General features: G+C 35.2%; 1 protein-coding gene across 1 annotated transcript in view; it reads left to right on the top strand.

Moving 5' to 3' along the window:
• Positions 1-21,624, top strand: part of lrrc75ba (leucine rich repeat containing 75Ba) — a 48,197-nt gene that overhangs the window by 4,336 nt on the left and 22,237 nt on the right. The window contains exons 2-3 of the mRNA XM_073819347.1: positions 14,415-14,543; positions 18,506-18,618. Of these exons, the coding sequence (XP_073675448.1) occupies positions 14,415-14,543; positions 18,506-18,618 (242 nt within the window). The remainder of the gene's footprint in view (positions 1-14,414; positions 14,544-18,505; positions 18,619-21,624) is intronic.

Raw genomic sequence — 21,624 nt, 5'->3', positions numbered from 1 at the left:
CTTGAACACAGAAACCTCAGACAGAAGGTCCCGCTTTGTTGGCTGTTGTGTTGTTTGCTATAGTTAGCTTTGCAGGCAATTAAGGTTGTCTCTTCATATTGGGACAAGAAAAAGTATTTTAACATTAAAAAAGTGTCACATTTATTCACTGTAAATGTGAACTTTTTTACTATTATTTTGCCTGGAGCAAAAATGAAGGCTGACATTTTTCTCCTGCTGTGTTAAAAGTGTTGATATGAGGCCAGAACTTGTCACAGTTTATGAATTCCTGTTCTTCTTACAGTCTCTATCTGATATTATATGATTATTGTATCAAAATGACAAGGAGATGCAGCCACACCTCATCAAAATGGAGTTCTAAAAGCATTCTTAGTTCTTCTATTATTCCCTTGCACTCTTAAAAATAAAGGTGCTTCACGATGCCATAGAAGAACCTTTTTTGTCTAAATGGTTCCATGAAGAACCTTTACCTTCTGAGGAACCTTTCTGTTTTACAAAAGGTACTTTTTGCGAAAGAAGGTTCTTCAGATTACATAAAGGTAAGAAAGATGGTTCTTTAAAGAACCTTTGACTGAATGGTTCTTTGTGGAACCAAAATGGCTCGAAGAACCCTTTAAAGCACCTTTATTTTTAAGAGTGTACCCAAAGATACATCCATATAACTTCATAAAACTTACACACAGCCCTGTCTCTTTATCTCTCTCTGTCTCAATGTTCTCGTCTTTGCAGCTGCTCATTCCCTCGTTCCAATTGCTGTTGTCTTGCTCATCTAAATTGGCTACTGTTGATTTTCATCTGTTGTTTTGATTAGAAAGCATCTGCCAAGAATTATAAATGGATCTGTTGCTTGCTGGCTTATCAAAGATATTTCAATAAGAAACAAGAACTTCGAAACTAAACTTTTTATATAATATAGCTTGAGGCCAAACATATTTTCATGCACCTACACTGTAAAAAATATTTTATAGAAAGTAAATCCCACAGAACAGTCCTTTTAATTAGTTTTGTTACCTAAACATACTGCCAGTCAAAAGTTTTTGAACAGTAATATTTTTAATGCTTTTAAAAAAGTCTCTTCTGCATACCCAAACCCTCATTTATTTAATCCAAAGTACAGCAAAAACTGTAAAATTTTAAAATATTTCTATTTGAATATATTTTATAATGTAATTTATTCCTGTGATCAAATCTAAATTTTCAGTATCATTACTCCAGTCTTCAGTGCCACATGATCCTTCAGAAATCATTCTAATATGCTGATTTAGAGAAAGAAATTATAGAAATTAATAATTTTATTTAGCAAGGACGCTTTACATTGATAAAAATTGATGATAAAGACATTTATAATGTTACAAATATTTCTATTTCAGAGAACAGTTATTTTCAATAGTAAAAATATTTTAGAATTTTTTGCTGTACTTTGGATCAAATAAATGCAGGCTTGGTGAGCAGAAGAGACTAAAAACATTAAAAATCTTACTGTTCAAAAACTTTTGATTGGTAGTTTAAATATGTAGAGAGACAATGCAAAATAAGCAAAGGCTAAAGCCTACACATTTATCTGTCATTATGTATCTTAATTTAATATTTATTGTTATAAATTCGGTCTGTGAAAACCGATAGAATTTGTTGAACTTGAATTATAGTGGTCTGTAATCAGGAAATCGGGCTGTATATTACAGTATATTAATAAATTAAATGCAATGCATATAATGTATGCAAAAATGACTTGTTCCTGGTAGACTTTTTTAAGAAAAGGTAAAGGCTTTCACATGCTACTACTCAAAACATTAATGCGTGTTCTTTTATATATTTAAACAAAAAGGTTTCCTCTTTATATTTGCTGTTAAATTAATACAAAGTTTGTTTAGGCATGAAATGTTCCAGCAGTAAGAGTACAGCCTCGCAGAGGGTCAACATTTTAATATGTACAACAGGCCATCCAAATCAAGAACAGGAGTTGCACAAGCCTGTACCAGCAGGTTTTATATCTATTAGTCACTTTTGTGAATTTAATATTCACACTGTGCGCTCTTCTCTCATGTTTAATCTTTTATGTAATTTCCCCCACAGTTTGCCTGTTGTCATCCCTTTGTTTTATTTTTTTAAATCCAGTTTTTTTTATAGTCCCTTTTCAATGTCTCCTTCTCTCAGGACGTGCTGTTAATTACATTTGAGAATTTGACATCCCAGAGCAGAGAGCGTTTTAATCAACACAGACAGATAGTCTTGGATACCTATGCTGCGGCAAGCATGTCGCCGGAGACCCGCGGTGTGGTCCTCTGTGTGCATTCACAGTCTTTATTAAGGCTTTCTCCCATTATCAAGAAACAGAGAATTAAAAATGGGTCTCGTGTTTCAGAGCCGCTAACAGGACCACAATTAGAGTGGACATGGAAGGCACTGATAAGAGAACATGGGATAAGTAGATCAGTGTCTTAAAAACAATGTACAAATGCTGATAAAATGCAACATATGAATTTAGCATGTGCATTATGATGATGCATCATCCTGTATATTATTAGGGGAAAAGACATTTGCTGATATACAGTGCCTTGCGAAAGTATTCATACCCCTTCAATTTTTTCACATTTTGTTAAGTTGCTGCCTTATGTTAAACTGCTTTAAATTGTTTTTTTTTCCACATCAATCGACACTCCGTACACCATAATGACAAAGCAAAAACTGAATATTTACAACTTCGTAAATGTATTATAAATAAAAAACTGAAATAAGTACATTGCATAAGTATTCATACCCTTAACTCAGTACTTAGCTGAAGCACCTTCACAGCCTCAAGTCTTTTTGGGTATGATGCGACAAGCTCTGTACATCTGCATTTGGCAATTATATGCCATTCTTCGCCTCACCTCTTCACCTCTCAACTCTGTCAGGTTGGATGGGGGCAGACGTGCATTTTCAGGTTTCTCCAGAAATGTTTGATTGGGTTCAAGCCCAGGCTCTGGCTGAGCAACTCAAGGACATTCAAAGAGTTGTCCTGTTGTAAGGAGAACCTTCTAGCTAGTCTGAGGTTCTGAATGCTCTGGATTGGGTTTTCATTAAGGCTATCTAAATATTTTGGTGCATTGAGCTTTTCTTCTACTCTGATGAGTCCTTTAGTCCCTGCTGCTGAAAAACAGCCCCACAGCATCAAGCTGCTACCACCACACTTTACTTTTGGGATGGAACTCTACAGGTGATGAGCAGTGCCTGGTTTTCTTTAAACATGATGCTTGAAATTGAGGTTCATCAGATAGGTTCAAAAACTTTTGATTAGTAGTTTACAGTAAATACCAGTTTAGAGAGACAACTCTGGACTGGGTTTTTTATTAAGGCTATCTCAACATTTTGGTGCATTGAGCTTTTCTTCTACTCTGACGAGTCCCTCAGTCCCTGCTGCTGAAAAACAGCCCCACAATATGAGACTGCTACCACCACACTTTACTTTTAGGATGGTACTCTACAGGTGATGAGCAGTGTCTGGTTTCCTTCAAACATGATGCTTGGAATTGAGGTTCATCAGACCAGAAAATATTGTTTCTTGCAGTCTGAGGGTCCTTTAGGTGCTTTTTTTTTTGCAAATTTTCATGTGTCTTCAGCACTGACAAGAGGATTAAGACTTTCCACACCACCATAAAGCCCAGATCGGTTTTTGCAGTGATGTTTGTTCTTCTGTAAGTTTCTCCTATCTGCATATATGATCATGGAGCTCTACTAGAGTTATCAACAGGTTCTTGGTCACTAGTCTAACCAAAGCCACCGATAGCTCAGTTTTCAGGACTCTAAAAAGAGTCCTGGTTGCTTTAAACTTCTTCTATTGAAGCTAATGGAGACTACCTACTTCTGTGAACCCTCAATGCAGCAGAATTTTTTCCGAACTCTTCCTCAGATGTATGGCTTGATATAATTCTGTCTCTGAGCCCTACAGGCAGTTTTTTGACCTCAGGGTTTGTTTTTTGATGTGATATGCATTTTGCAGCTGTTAGACCTTTTATTAAGACGTCTGAGCCTTTTCAAATCATACCCGTTCAACTGAATTTGCCACAGGTTAACCTCACTCGAAGTGTAGTAACATCTACAAGCGATATGAATGCTCCTCAGCGAAATTTCAACTGTTCCAAATAAGGGTATGAATACTAATGCAATGGAATCATTTAAGTTTTTTATTTTTAATAAATTTGCAAAGATGTTAAAAACCTGTTTTTGTTTTGGCATTATAGTGTAAGGAGTGTAGACTGATGTGGGGAAAAGTAATTTAAAACAGTTTAACATAAGGCAGCAACATAACAAAACGTGGAAAAAAAATGAAGGGGAATGAATACTTTTGCAAGGCACAACACAAGTCTTTTTACAGCACAAAACTGGGGTATAAGGACCTCCTACCAGGCAAGAAACCCCCTGTAGGAAACCATCTGTTATCTGACTTTTCACAGAAATACATTTATTGTATAAAAACATTTAATAAATTAAAATCAAGTATTCTTTAGTAAGTAAACTATTAAGTAAACTATAATAGCTTCTATTTGAGTATAATATATAGTAAACAAAAATATTTGGAATATTAGATTCCATTAATGTTTTTGAACATTTTTTGAAACACATAACCTCAAACCTGTTCAGATATAATAAATCCCTCAAAAGTTGATATTCAAATCTCAAAATAGTTGACCTAGTAAATGCACTGAATGCGATGGTCAAGTAGAAATCGAACAGATAACGTCTTACTCTGGCAGGCGTTTTGCCTGGTCTTCCTCTGCTGCTTACAAAGATGTGAGTTGGTGACAGGACTGCTGTAGTGATCTCACAATGATGAAAAATTCTTTTGGCATAAAGGATCTAGAGATACCAGCTAGCCGGACTGCATCTAAAAAACAAGCTGACAGCCCCAGATCTCGCATGATATAACTTGAAGCAGCTGTCATCCAGTTCTTGGTGTTTTACTCAAGTCTCTTTTTCAAAAGGCTTGTCATAGAGATGATATTATTAGGATTCTTGGAAGTCACAGTAACAGGATTTTTTTTTAAATCCTAAAAGGTTTTTCATCATCATGTCCTACTTACCATCTCCCAGGCCTCACAGAACAATTAGAGTTGACTTTCGCTATCATTTCTTCGTTTGGCTTAGCGTGTGTTGTTCATTCTAAGATAAAATGGTTTGTTAGAGTAAAGAGACAATATAGGAGCCAGGCATCATTAGACATCCTCACAAACAAAAATACATCCATCTTGCCCACCCTCTGGGACGTGCATGTGCGCATAACTGGCCCCACACATCTTGTACACGTGCTTTTTTCATATTCTGCTCACTTGCTGTCTGGATCTCATAGAACACTATTGACATTTACATTTCTCGGACAGGCAGTTTAACCCTATAAACACTAGACTTTATTTATTTTTGCAGATAATGCATAGCTGCTAATTAGCAAGAAAGAAACCAATGTAGACTCATTAGGAAAATGGAAAACACCAACAACTTTTAAAGCTAAAATGGCATGATTGCTTCAGCAAGTGCGTATTTTATTCACAATTGCTTCTGTTAAAGAGATAGTTCACCCAAAAAATTAAAATTACCACAGGTATTTTTGTTTTGTGTTTTGAATTTGTTACCATGTTTTGTTTTGCGCTCTCTGGTGTGTTTCTGCGTTCAGCATTCAACATTAAAATTTTGGATGTTTTCTTCCACAAAATCATCAATTCAATTCAGAGGGCCTTTATAAACTCCCCGGAGACATGTGAAGTACTTTTTGTGATAGATGGATGCACTTTATTGGATCTCAACAGAGATTCACTGCCATTATAAAGCTTGAAAGAGCCAGGGCATTATTTAATATGGCTTGAAAGGCTTGGCTTGAGAGCAAATAAATAATGGAGTAATTTTCATTTTTGGGTGATCTCTTTTACACTATCAATTGCCGCTTTTACACATTTTGGGCCAGTGCGAGCCAGTACTTTAAATGGCTAATAGCCTCGGACGCAACCCCTCACAGAAGTTATTTGGAAACGAATCAGAAATAAATCACTAGAACTAGCGAGTTTACAAAACGAACATGATAAAAGCGGCCGTTTGTTTGCATTTTTAGTTTACTTAAAGATTCTAATTCAAAAAGCATCAATGTTCTACCAGTTTTACAATAATAAGTGATCACTCATCAAACATTGATCATAATTAATTATTTGTCAGGACTGAAAATGAGTCACACGGAAATAAAGTGGTATTTACTGGTATTTTACAAAAGAAAGAGGACACACCTATTCAGTCACATCTGTTTCTGTTTATTTGTAGTCACAGAAGCCTGTACATCACATGTAGAAATAATGTGCATGGGACTGGGAGCTCCCGAACAAAAGCTATTATTGTCATTATGATATATTTTATGATATACGTAGAGCTAAATATGAACATGAGACAGTCAGGTAGAAAGAGATGAAACTTACTGACTTAAATAAGTAACTAAATAAATGCACAATTGTAATAGCGATTTGTCTGATTTCTTTATGCGGTCGTATTTACCATGTTTACTATTGTAATGGTTAGTGTGAGTCTTTTGCATCGCTTATACATATTTCTGCCTTGTATGGTGATCACAATCCACGTCGGATCTCAAACATAAGTTTTTTCAAAAACTCGCTGCTTTCTAAGTGAGTTTTGAGCCAAAATTATTTTAACAATTTTAAATGCTGGTGTTATAGCAATATAAAATAATATACAACGCTGACGCTCTCCAGACACAGAGAAACTCCGCTTTTGTTCATAACCACCCCTCAAGCCCAAGCTGGCTCACTTTGGCCAAAGATTTTTGGCGGGCCAAAAAACCCTGGCCGTTGGCCCCCGAGGCACGTAGCCCAGACGAGGCACGATCAAGCCCCGGAAGTGACAGTGGAAACACGACTGGTTTAGTTTGGGATTTTAAAATGCACATTCAGTTCAGCAGACTGGCATGAAATTTACAACAACCAACATCGTAAAATGTAACTAGATTCCGGTTATCTGTTTCCAACCTGATCTCATGACGAAAACATACCTGTGGGAACTTTTTCGCAAGGCGCGTAATATGTTGTGCAATGTACATTTTCCACTGAGTGGTGCTAAAAGAGTGTTCGTATTTTGTCCTCGAAACAGATGAACATACAGTCAAGCCCGAAATGATTCATACCCCTGGCAAATTCTGGCAAATCATTTTCCTGTAATTGCTGACCAGCTTTTTGCATGTCTCCACTGGTATTTTTGGCCGTTCATCTTTAGCGATGAGCTCCGACTCTTTCAGGTTGGAGGGTCTCCTTGTCATCACCCTGATCTTTAGCTCCCTCCACAGATTCTCAATTAGATTTAAGTCAGGACTCTGGCTGGGCCACTGCAAAACGTTAATGTTTTTGTCTGCTAACCATTTCTTCACCACTTTTACTGTGTGTTTTGGGTCGTTGTCGTGCTGAAATGTCCACTGATGCCCAAGGCCAAGTTTCTCTGCATGCAGACTGCCTGATGTTGTTGTTGAGATTTTTGATGTATTGCTCCTTTTTCATGGTGCTGTTTACTGTGATTAGGTTTCCTGGTACACCGGCTGAAAAACACCCCCAAAACATTAGGTTCCCAGCACCATGTTTGACAGTGGGGATGGTGTTCTTAGGGTTGAAGGCTTCTCCTTTTTTACGCCAAATGAAGGCTACATTATTGTGACCAAACAATTCAATTTTTGTTTCATCTGACCATAAAACAGAAGACCAAAAGTCTTCTTCTTTGTCCAGATGAGCATTTGCAAAGGCCAAGCGGGCTCTTGTGCGCCTTATTTGGAGAAGTGGTGTCCTCCTTGGTCTGCGTCTGTGGAACCCAGCGGTGTGCAGTGTCCGTTGGACTGTCTGCCTTGAGATGTTACCACCAGCAGAGCCCAGATTTATCAGGATGGCCTTGGTGGTGATACTTGGATTTTTACCTGTCTCACTATCCTCCTGGTCAGCACAGGTGTCACTTTTGGCTTCCGACCAGGTCCTCTGAGATGTTTCACAGTGTGAAACATCTTGTATTTTTTAATAATACTTTGCACTGTAGCCACTGGAACTTAAAAACATTTAGATATGGTCTTATAGCCCTTTCCTGACTTGTGAGCAGCCACAATGCACAGCCGCAGGTCCTCAGTGAGCTCCTTTGTCTTAGCCATGACTATCCACAAACCAACAGCAGAGAGCTTTTGTTTTTCACCTGTTGAGTTGATTAAAATAGCTGTTCCCAATGAATCAGGCTAATTAGGATGCTTTAGAACACCTTGGACTATTTGGAATGGTATAGAACTTTGGATTTTCCCATAGACTTTTGCACATGCCACTTTTTGTTCAAATGTAAATAAAAGCTGAGATATATTTTTTTCCACAATGATGCCTCTTGTACATCCTCTTATTATCTTTTGGGAGAAGCCTGTGTCATTTCCGGTCAAAAAAGACTTGCTGGTTGAATAAAAGTAACTTTAAGTCAGAGTTTGCCAGGAGCATGAATAATTTCGGGCTTGACTGTAGATATGTAAGTTTTATATGACATTGGTTTTGTGTCACCGCAGTTCTGACTTGAAATGTCCATTGAGTGGCATTATAACTATAATGCCCTGTGACGTTGTAAAATAACATACCATCTGAAGTACACCTAAGCCTACCCGATAGTATGAACAAAAGCGAATGTAAAATCGCAATCGCAAGTATTCCGTTTTAGCCTGTTTTTTGATCTCTCATCTTTTAGCTCTTTCACCATGAGTCATGTCTTTAACATGATTTGTACCCAAGAATTCCACATCCTAAGTCCACTTCCAGGCCAGCTGAGCTACCAAGCAAGCTGGTTACGTCCAGAAAATGAAACACATGGAGCTGTAATCATAGGAAAACGATTACAAGTGCTCGCTGTTTTACTGCCACTATTGTTAATTTCTGTTGGAAACTGCAGTGATATGTACTTATTGGTACCACCGGTACATTTTCATCATGAGATCAGGTATTCTCTTTCAGATAAAACTGAACATGCTTTTAGAGCCTTTCACTTTGAAAGTAATATCATTTTGCAGAAATGTTGCCACGGGCACGTTTCTTTCCAATGAGTCTGGGTTGAAAGAAACAATACAAGCTCAACCTTCAAACCAGCACTATCCAATATTCATTCTGGAAATTCATGCTGGTCTAAGCAGGTCTTTCCAGCAGTTGAAGTGACCCCTGTGCTCTTTTTGTTCTGTGGGATTGAGATTCAGCACACGGTAATGGGAAAAAAGAGAAGGTGTTTGGTGCTGGATAGATGGAGAAGAGTGGACAGAGAGGTGGGTAGGTGTGGGTGTCTCCTTCTCTGCAGCTAAACACATTTAAGCATGCACACTCCAACCGCACTGAGTGCAAAGACCTGTTCCAATCAGAATATGCAAGTCACCATAGATAAAAGCATCTGGTCTTTGAATATTAATATCCCAATGGAGGCAGTTTCATAATCCCCTCTGTGTTATTGAAAGTCTGCGGCTCTCACTCTGTCTCAGTGAAACACCCCAATCTTGCCATTCTAAAGTTATTCTCGTCTATGTAAATCAAAGTTGCATAATACATGAAAGTTATGTTCTCGGTTTTTCCTCAACACTGGGACTTTCCCAAAGGGCCAGTTGACTTTTTTGGAACAGCTGTCAAAACCAAATTTAGATGCAGAATAAGTAATCAAAGATTTTAAAGACCCCCCCTGTGGTGAAAATCAAGTTTTTAAAATCTGGTGTCCAAAATCAGTCTCAAAAATGCAGTTTGAAACTACCCCTGTTTCCTGCATCACAAACATATAACCAATCCCTTCAATCTGTGGGGCGGGGCTTTTCTATTTATTGCCTGTTTTTGCAACATTGAGCATTGTAGCCAATCACAGACCTATCTGTTGATTTCATGAACGCAATGGCCAATCAGAGGTGTTTTAGTAAATCAGAATCTCCTCATCACTCAAAACAGCAGAGTTTTGTTTAGTGCCAAGTTCAGCACACTCACAAATCCTCTTATTATAACAAACAAGCTGCAGACACAATGTAAATGAGAGATTCATTGTGCAGTGTATAGCTTCATTGATTATAACAGAACTTTGTGAGATCACAAAGAAAAAGATGAGTGATGGCTGTGATTATAAGGTCACACTTTCTTTGTACGCTTTCTAGGCTATAATCCATTTAGAATTTCCATGAATTCACTCACGGATTCACTGTCTGATAACCAAGATTGCCACTTGCTATTGTGTAGCATTTACTACTTAAGTTACCTGAGTGAAAGTAGGTCAGAGCTGGTGTGATTGAGTGGAAGTGGGACTATTTTGCATATTCATAGAGCTCTGTATACTTAATGAGGTTAGGGTGTAGTTTTATTCAAGCCATTTTAAGACATAAATTATTTTCATGGGAAACATTTAAACATTTACATAATTTTGATTATTAAAGATTATTTTTAAGGGATAAAATTAGTATCTGCAGAAGAGAAAGAACTGAAATATTCAGGCCTATTTAAGCCATGATGGTGGTCTTAGCTTAGGTGACATGGACTGTGTTCTCTCAAGTCAGTAAAATCACAAATCTTGTTTAAAAAATACAAAATTTGAGCATTGGTTTCTATCATAAAGAAACTAGAGATTTTTTTGTATTAACAATTTTATTTAAGTAAATATTTAATTGCAAAGTCTGATTTATTTTAGTGAATTGGGTCAAATGCTTCGATGGACTGAAATAAAAAAATATTTACTTAAACTCTGCTATTCTTCGATATGTTTTTATCTTAGTTTCTGTAAATACATTAATTTCATTTAAATCCTTTATTTAAATCCAAATGTTTTTGTTACAGACCACGCACAAACATCAGTCCAACAAATTTTAAAGAGGAACCCAATGAACATGCAAAACTATGAAAGCCAGTTTCCACCACTGAATTTAAAAAAAAGGTCATTGCAACTTTTTACATTACAATTCTGACTTTTTCTTGCAATTGTGAGTTTACATCTTGCAATTCAGACTTTTTTTCTCAGAATTGTGAGATATAAGCTTGCAATTGTGAGTTATAAAGTAAAAATAGTTTTATCTTGCAATTTGGAATTGCATTATATAAACTTGCAATTGCGAGTTATAAAGTAAAAATTGCAAGCAAAAGAAATGCGTTTATGTCTTACATAGGGCTGGACCAGAATATTCGAATATTCGTTCGGTGGGTTGGCATTCGATTTTAAATTTTGAGATTCGAATATTCGTTTTTTTTTTTTTTTTTTCATACACCTTGCATCCCCCGCGAAACGGTTCTCATTCACACTTAAATGAATGAAGAAGATCAGACTGCTGCGCCACTAACACAGAAACAGCAAAAAAAGAGAGAGAGAGAGAGAGAGAGAAATTGAGTAATATTTAAGAGACACCATAAAGTACAGTCGGACCCACTTGAATGGTTGAAGCAAAACTAGGGCTGTGACTGTCCTAATGACAACCGCGCCTCTGCATTTAAATGCACGCAGTAAGCTGGCTGCAAAGCTCCAGCAAAAATAATTACCATGAATGTGTTGGGAAAAAGTAAGGAGATATTTGAATTATTTATTAATAAACTAGTATTTGACAAAAAGATGAAGTGGACGATCCTGATGCCATTTGCTCATTGGACTCGCCTTTAATACCTAAATGCATATGCATTAGGCCTATAGCTAAAGGAAGAGTTTTGTTTTCGATTTAAATTATTTAAATTATTTTTTTATAGTTTCGGATGATATATTAGTCTTACCTTTATGAGCAAAAATGAAGTTTCACATAGTGCTGGCTGGCGCTTCATGTTCTGCAAAGCGTGCTTATATCTATGGGTTTTAATTGAAATCGTGATGACTTGGTCGTTACTTTAAAAAACAAAAACTTAAATTTAACAAATAAAAAGTGTTCCAAATATATTTCTAAATTAACTTTATAACCTAAGTAAACGAAAATAAATGTAATCACTTTGCTATTAAAAACAACAGCTGTGCAATGGGGAAGAGAAAGAGAAAACAGACCGGTTCCAGTCAGACTCGGGCCAGTAATTCTGATGAGCTGTCGGAGAAGGTCCGGGCGAAGTTTTAGTAATGTTTGCAACGAATGTTTGTTTAATAGCCGATTTAACATTCTTATTTAGGCTAGATTCATATTTAAATGTATTATTTATTTGATTTATTTTAGCGTTTTGTAGGCTGATTGTTCACTGACTGAAGTGCTCAAATAAACACGCACGTTTGTTAAAAATGTTTGGGCCTCATTTATTTTGGGTTTCAAAATAATATACTTAGGCTATGTATTTTATATAGGCTTATATACACAAACGTTATGTATAATGTATATATATTTATTAATAAATCATTTAGATATGAATAATTTATTTATATATAAACACCGCGCCATTTTTTTCGTTCTTCTTTTTTAAACAGCCTACCCTTTACGGTGCCATAATTACTGTGCTAATTTCTGATTTGGGAGTGATTTGTTTGTTAAAAAATGTTAGGCTACCTTATTAAAAGTATTGCACTTAACAGACCTGTGTGTTTTGTATCACTAGCGCGGTGTCCGTTCATGAAGCATATAAGCTCTGCCTGCGTGAGGCGCGCCGCATCCAACTAGCAATGTTCTATTACAATTTATTAATTCTGAACGTGTGGTGTGTCCATATTACACCAACATGCAACACTGCACTCCCTTGGGTCCACAGCAAAAATCGTTTGGATGTACTGTTCTGGACATAATAAAAATGCAAACAGAAAGGCATACAGAGATTCCTGCCTTTATTAGAGAAGAATGTGTTCAGCCCCTCCCACCGAAGCTTCGAATATTCGATGTTGATTACTACCGAAGCTTCGAAGCTCAAAAAATGGTATTCGGACCAGCCCTCTTACAACTCTGACTTTATAACTTGCACTTTATATTTCACAATTATGAGATTATGACAATTATGAATAAAAAAAGTCCGAATAATGAGATATAAACTCACAATTGTGAGAAAAAAGCAAGATACAAACTCGAATTTGCGAGAAAAAAAGTCAAAATTGCACGTTTTTATCTCGCAATTCAGAATGCAAACTCACAATTGAAAGGTATGAAGTCAGAATTGCAAGATAAATTCGCAAATCTGACTTTTTTCTCAGGATTACATGATATAAACTAGCAGCTGCGAGTTATAAAGTAAAAATTAGAAGATAAACTCATTTTTTCTCACAATTCTGACTTTATAACTTGCAACTAGAGTTTATATTTTACAATTCTGAGAAAAAAAGTCAGAATTACAAGATATAAACTTGCAATTGTGAGAAAAAAAATCAATCGCAAGATACAAACTCGCATTTGTAAATTATGGAGTCAGAATTGTAAGATAAATTCGCAAATCTGACTTTTTTCTCATAATTGAGTTAAAAAGTAAAAATTACATCATAAACTAATTTTTTCTCAGTATTGTGAGTTTATATCTCACAGTTGTGACTTTATAACTTGCAGCTGGAGTTTATATCTCACAATGCTGAGAAAAAAAGTCAGAATTGTGTGATATAAACTCGCAATTGAGAGTTATAAAGTAAAAATTGCGATATATAAACTTTAAAGTTATAACGTTTTTTTTCTCAGAATTGTAAGTTTATATCTCATGGTTGTGACTTTTTTTCTCTCTGATTTGTGACTTGATTTTTCAGAATTTCAACTTTACTTTTCAGAATTTTTTGTCTTATGTCTTATGCGTGTTTATGTCTTACAACCTGACTTTATAACTCACAATTGTGAGAAAAAAAAGTCACAATTGCAAGATAATTTGCAAATCTGACTTTGTTTCTCAGAATTGCGTGATATAAACTCACAATTGAGAGCTATAAAGTAAAAATTGTGATATATAAACTTTAAACTCTTAAAGTTTGTAAAGTTTTTTTCAGTTTTTTTTTTTCAGAATTGTGAGTTTATGTCTTACAATGTGACTTTATAACTCGCAATTGTGAGTTTATATCTTACAATTCTGAGAAAAAAATTCTGAATTGTGAGTTTTTATCATGCAATTCTAAGAGAAAAAGTCAGAATTGTGAGATAAAAAGTCACAATTACCATTTTATTTTTTTTATTCAGTGTCAGACTTCCATACAAACGTACATACTCCCAACCATACAAAAACTTGTTGTGCTTTGACAATAAAGTCATCTAATGGAAATGTTGTGTGAGAACTAACATACATAAATTGTGTGAAATTATTAGTTAATGTGGCCCCTTGTTTTCTTTGCTTAATCACTGTGTGTTACCTAACTATATGGATATAGATTTCAGCGTGAATCCCTGACAGTACCAATATGAAAAAGGACAAAAATAAACATTCAGAGGCGTACAGTACATCAAGAAATTGCCAGAAAAGACAGCTTGAGTGAGTGACAGATAATATGTGCTTCCTTTCTATCTTTTTCTTTTTCAGGACCTGGGATTAGAGGGTACGTCACTCAATGATATCCTCTATAAGAACGCATCCTTTCTAAACCTGGTGGACCCCATATCTCATGAGCTCCTGCTTAGTCTGGCTAGAGACATGCAGTGCCCAAAGAAGGTGAGTCATTCAGCTTCACTACAGCATGTAATTTCTTCACTTTGTTGATTGCTTGTTAAAGTAAATGAAATGTATTTGCATAGAAATTAATTTGCATCTCTAATTTGTCTAATTTGTGTTTCGTCATGTATTCATTTCAAACTATGCATCACAGAAGTTGAATCTCCCAAGTCTTGATAAACTGTTGTTGATTTTTAATGACATAATTTGTTATTTTAACAACTTGCGTCACAATGCTTAAATGAATAAATTCTTAAAACATATTCAGAGTGTTATCTGAGGCACTGTGTCTTAATTCACTGATACGCTGAAAGTACAGTATGATTGAAGATCAGCAAAGCATTGGTGCGCCTTAAGTCAGCCCAACAGCTATCCAGGATCTTTGAATCAGCACCACAGGCCATTCCATTGAGACCGGTTTCCTTTTCCTGCTGAAGTCTTGATTTGTAAGCCATACCAGCTGTGGGCCACAATAGAAACTAACTTTCGGATGAAAACTAAAGTCTGCTTGCTTATCATTTTCATAATCTTGCCCATTAAAGATTGTCTATAACAGCATGGAGATTTTTCTCCTTCTCATAATGATTAATGTCGTTGCTGAACCCTGAGGCTGCTGCTGGGTATAGGAGCAGATACATTAAATTAGATGGAGATCTTGCTGTGCATCTGTCAGAGTCACAAGGAGGTGGTTCGTAACAGAGATGTACAGTCGGATCTAAAGATTCAGCTCAGTGTGACAGCCAGTATAGACTATATAGGACTGTGAGCAAACTGTCACTAGGAGACTGCACGCTTCAGCCTGATCTGCTTTGCAAGTGACAGTGGCTGAATTTGATTATATCAGAGAGATGACTGCCAAAAAAGGCTTTGAGTGTGGCAGACATTCAGGTGGGAATTGTGCCCACTGATACCCAGTTCACTAAAAGAAATTAAATAAAATAATTATGCAAATTAGGTAACGATTCAGACACAGTTGCATGATGCTGCTGCACAAGATGCAATACTGTGAAAAAACATACATTACAATTAACATAATTATGACATAAGATGTTGAAATAATTAGATACATGTAATTATTATGACATAAGAAGTAGAAATGATGATATAAAAAGTCACAATTATATGACATCACGTTACAATTATGATAGAAGTCACAGTATGACTTTAAAATTATGACATAAAAAGTCATTATAGGATTAAGTTTTAATTATGAGAAAAGTAGTGCTGTCAAATCGATTAATCACTATTAATCACATCCAAAATAAACGTTTGTGTTTACGTAATAGATGTTTGTGTACTGTGTATATTTATTTATACACTACCAGTCAAAAGTTTTTGAACAGTAAGCTTTTCATTGTTTTGAAATAAGTCTCTTATGCTCATCAAGCCTTTATTTGATCCAAAATACAGCAAAATTGGGGGGGTGGAGAAATTATAGAAATTAATACTTTTATTTAGCAAGGATGCTTTAAATTGATCAAAAGTGATAATAAAGACATGTATAATGTTACAAAATATTTCTATTTCAGTAAATGCTGTTCTTCTCAACATTTTATTCATCAAAGAAACCTGAAAAAATTCTACTCAGCTGTTTCCAACATAATAATAAAAATGAATATTTTTTTGAACAGAAAATCAGAATATTTGAATGATTTTTGAAGGATCATGTGACTGGAGTAATGATGCTGAAAATTCAGCTTTCAAATCACAGGAATAAATTACATTTTACATATATGTTCAATTAGAAAACAGTTATTTTAAATTGTACAAGTATTGTTTTTTTGCTGTACTTTGGGTCAAATAAATGCAGGCTTGGTGAGCAGAAGATACTTAAAAAAAATCATACTGTCCAAAAACCTTTGTTAATCACTAGAAAGCACTAGAAAAAAGTTTGAATTATGATGTAATTATGACATAAAAAGTGCTAATTATAGAAAAAAAATTATGAGATACAGCGACAAAATTATGAGATAAAAGTAAAAATGATAAGAATCTAAGTTAATAATAAGAAAAATTATCACAGAGTAAAATTATTACATTAAAAAGTCATAACTGAGATAAAAAAAAGTTGAGTTTACCATAATTATGGCAAAAAGAGTTGTTTTTCTCACATTATTCAAACTGGTATGCCATAATTATGATTTATCTCATAATTAAATTTTTTTTAATCTCAAAATTACGACTTAGTATCTCATAATTTTGATGTTTAATGTTATAATAGACATAATTGTGACTTGAATAAATATATAATAATATAAATATTGTTTACCAAAGCATTTTTTGTTAGTTTTATGTGCTGGACACTGTTTTCAATAAAATATACCACCACAATCTGGCATAAACTGTGCTCGCCTACACCACAAATCCAGATTTATCCACAATTATAACACACTTATCCATCATACGATCCCCAATATAAAATATGATCACTAAAAATTCACGAACTTTTTATGTAAAATTCCAAAGGTGAAAATAAAATGCTACTTGTAGCCAGACACACTTTTGTGAATACGGCACATTCTATAACAAGCCTTATCTGCATAAAAACAAACCTTGTTTGAGCTGAAAACAATGGGAAAGGCTTCATTTGAATGCGCAGCATTTTTAAAACACACTCTTAAAAATAAAGGTTCTTTATTGGCATCAGTGGTTCTATGAAGAACCTTGAACATCCATGGAACCATTCCAATGCACAAAAGGTTCTTTAGATTTTTTAAATGTCTTCAAAATGGCTCTTTTAAGAGCTATTCACTGAAAGGTTCTTTGAGGAACCAAAAATGTTTGGAACATTTATTTGTAAGAGTGCACATAGTCTAAATACTAGAGACTAAAGTGCAACTGGATTGAATTTGCCCCTCAGCTTTTTGCAATTCACGTTACAAAGCAGAAATTTAAGGGCATTGGATTCACATGGGTTTGAAATGGCATTGGTTTAACATCACACCTGTTCCAGCATAAATATTTGATGACATGATTTATTCCACCTCCTACAGTCTGCAGTGTACCGACAGTTTTGCATCTCTAAATGTGAAACCGTCACCTCGCTTGTGCCAGTGGGAGGTCCAAAGATTTCCATCAAAGCAGGGTGCAAGTTATTAATAGAAGGCAACACAGCAGTGATATTTTGGTTTAGAGAGTCAGGTTGGATTGTGACATCCAAATCCACAGCAATCCACAATAATCCAGTTAGTACACTTCAATCTGGGGTTGACAAATAGCGTTGTCTAGTGACTACGCCCCAGATCCAATGTGATCATGGGTAAAGTTAGCTACAGCAACCAAACAGCCCTTTAAAAGCAGACAAACTTTAGCAAGTGTCCAGATGACATTGTATGGATGTCAATAAAAACTGACTTTCACTGAAATTAAAATCGATGAGTTTTGTAATTTAATTTAAAGGCATAAATATGTCCCTCATCCAATGCCATGCCCTCTGACAGCGGTCTTACACACTTTATCGAGAATTTTTGTACAAGGCAGAACAGACAGAGATGGATCGACCCACCCAGAAAAGCTCATTCGTTTAAAGATGATTTGAATTAATCATCATGAGTTTTTTTGTTCAGTCTCGTCTTTCACTGATCTGTATCTGAGGAATTAGTCTGTTTAATGATTCAGAGCTTTAGATGACCATCTTTGTAAATCCACAAGGCAGAAAAAGGACACAAAGCCAATCTGGATTATATATCAGAGGAGATTACTGCTTTCAGTCTCTGAGAAGATTATTTTTCTGATGTACTTTTTGTCAAAATCTAAATTTAGAGCTAAAAAGCACATCAAACTTCAGAAAAAAATCACTGCAATAAGAAACTGTCCTGATCTGCTTCTTATAGTATGTTATTTGGTTTACTCGCAGAAAATGAGAACGTTGTGCCGCAGGTTCTACATTTGTCTTGTCAAATTTAATCAAAGGTCTCTTTTTCATTTTATATTGTGTCTTTCTATTCATGTGGTTCTTTCAGGACTCAGACACGGTGAAGTCTTCTGATAAAATCTGCAGACAGCTCATCTACCACCTGACCCCTCACTCCAAATGGCTTAGAAAAAGTATGACCCGGAGAAAGGCCCAGGCCTGGTGAGAATTTTTCCCTGTCCTCTATACCATCAAAACATCAGAAAGTGCTGATATGGACAAAATAAACATTTTACATGTTAATCTAGATATAATGTTTACTTCAGCTTCTATTTGATATATTGCAAAAGAATGGGGCATTTATATTACTGTGTATTACATCATATAGTATTTATAGTACTATCATTACTTCCAAAAATCTTTTTCTTAATCAATATTTTTGTCCAGTAAAATATGTAGACATTCTAAGAAATTATTCTTATTTAGGTATTATCAAATATTACCATTTCTTGAGAAGCAAAATCACTTGAGATATTTAAAACTTGATTTCAGAGAACATATCTTTAAGTAAATTTTCTGTATATATATATATGTGTGTGTGTGTGTGTGTGTGTGTGTGTGTGTGTGTGTGTGTGAATGTATATTTATATATTTATACAACAGTTCTTTCTGGTCCTCGATTGGCTGAGAGGAGTGCTATGCTATATTCTAGTGATATCAGAACTCCAACTGTTTCCAGTGTTGGGGAAAGTTACTTTTAAAAGTAATGCATTACAATGTTGAGTTACTCCCTAAAAAAATAAACTAATTACTTAGTTTTTTTGGAAAGTAATGTGTTACATTACTTTTGCGTTACTTTTTAAATCTGGGAAGGGCTTGCTTGTTTTTAATATAAAAAGTTCTATTTTTGGCAAATGTAAAAGCCTTTTTACACCAAAAGCCTCAGGCTTAGAGAAAAGTAAATTCATGTCTGTACAGTAGACCGCAGAAGAAAAAATATCAGCTCTTCAGCAATAAAAAAAGGAAAACAAATGCTAGATTATCTTGAGTAATTTTTGCTTATTAGTATGGATGAATTGGGTCGAAGGTCGGTAGCAAAGACATTGGTTAATAAAATGGGATTAAATACATTAAGGATACTGTCACAGTCTGGCTGGTTGAGGAGTGAAGATGGACGAGGAGAACCGGAGTAACTGAATAATGGCAGTTTATTAAATAAAACACTGCAAAATGAACAAATAAACAAAACCGGGAGCAGGAAATGAGCACATGTAACAAAACCAATGGAAGTAACATAATCATTGACCGACAAACGAGGTGTGCAAACACAGACTCTTAAATACACTGAAAAACAAGGCGTGGTCACAAACAAGCTAACAAGATGAAGAGGGGGAAATACAAATATGGGCATGGATGGAACCAAAAACACTAAACCAAAAGGGGGAGCAAAAGGGACAAACCAAAAGTACTGGAAACAGAGGGGGAAAAACACTGGGAAAACAGAACAGAAACAGACTAAAACCTGACAGATATTTGTATTATTTAACATATTTAATTTTTGCAGGTTTGCGTTGAATTTCTATTTTTATTCATTTTGAGGAATACTGTATCTGTTTTTTTAGTGAGTGAGATGAATTAATGCATTTTTACATTTATTCTAGAACTAAAGTAACATCTTACTTACAATTTCTCTCAACATGGGGACAGGAGAGTTTTTAATCATAAAATGGGGGAAAAACGTAACTAGAGTTTCTTATTTGAAAAAGTAACTTAGATATTTTCTTGTCAATTAAAAAGTAATGCATTACTTTACTAGTTACTTGGAAAAAAATATATTATTATGTAACTTGTGTTACTTGTAATGCTTGTAACCCCCAACACTGACCATTTTACAATTTGTATCATTCCGCTTGAGGTATTTCTCACAGCGAGTGTCATGGTGGAAGCCCAAATCCACTATAATTTTATAAATGCTACTGTTTTTGTGGCACAGTTTTAAGAGTTTATTACGTGAGAATGTACTTTTTTAGACTTCAAATATGCTTCGATGTTTTCTGAGATGTGAGCTCCAAGGCGTCAGCAGCCATTTAGCACTCATGAACCTGCCGAGCCTGCTGGCTCTGATGTGTCTATAGTGGTTAAACATGAGACATAATTTGTTTAGGGTTAATCTAAAAGGAAGTCTGTGGTCTCATTAATCTATTATTTGTTCCAGAGCAAATAGTTTTGGCTGAGGGCAAAATCCTATCACGTCATATTTTATGTAAATTTAATTCTGTATACCAGAGCGCTGCCTTTGTACTTTCGACTGAATTGCCTGAAAAGCAACTTTTATGATATTATTATTCAATAAATGATATTTATATAAATAATAGGTAGTATTTAATAATGGTATTTAGTATTGCGCAGGTGTGTGATTCTGATCATGATTAGTTTCATTGTTCTGCCATTAGATGGCTGTTTTTATGAGTCAGCAATAAAGACTTATATTGAAAGAGACTGAATCAGGGTTGTAAACAAGGAAGTTATTTTACTCTGAAATCACCCTTAACAGATGAAAGGATAGCACGTTCCTCAGCAGACATTCAAATAATGTTTTATTGTGAATATGAGACTGAGCTGAAGAATGAATGCTGTATCAGATGCAGGTAATCACACTCACTCAGTCTAATACATAATACATAATATCTCATAATACTGTACTCTACAGCTTTTAATACAGTAATACAATAAGCTTTCAATTAAGCAACTAAATGTTCCAAGTTCTAAAGTGATGTTTTCAAATTAGTAACGGAGGTTTAGGCTCAGCTGTTAAACTGTCAAACTGACATTTGAATCTGTGACGGAAGGTAGTAGTTTGCACAAAACAGGGATTTTAATAGGGATGCACGATATTGGATTGCAAATGCAAAACATTTTATTTAAAGATTTAACATTTGTAGATGGTTTGCTTCAGGAATGAGCCAAACTGCACACCCTGAGCACATGTGAATTATTCCTCTTATCGGGAAGACATATTTTTCATATCAGGCTGATGCCGTTATTTACATTTAAAGTTATTACCAGCCGATTCAGATATATGGGTCCGATAATATCATGCTTCCCTAGTTTTTAAATAAACTCTGTTGTTGTTTCTTATGTGTTAACTTGTGCTGTCGAACTGTTGCATAAACGCAATATCACACTCGTAGCCGTGCAATATGACTATGATCTGTTTTTTGATTGATT

The sequence above is a fragment of the Garra rufa genome, chromosome 15 (assembly GCF_049309525.1).
Source record: "Garra rufa chromosome 15, GarRuf1.0, whole genome shotgun sequence".
Lineage (NCBI taxonomy): Eukaryota > Metazoa > Chordata > Actinopteri > Cypriniformes > Cyprinidae > Garra > Garra rufa.
Note: the sequence above shows the minus strand (reverse complement) of the source record. Positions and strands in the feature narration are given on the sequence as shown.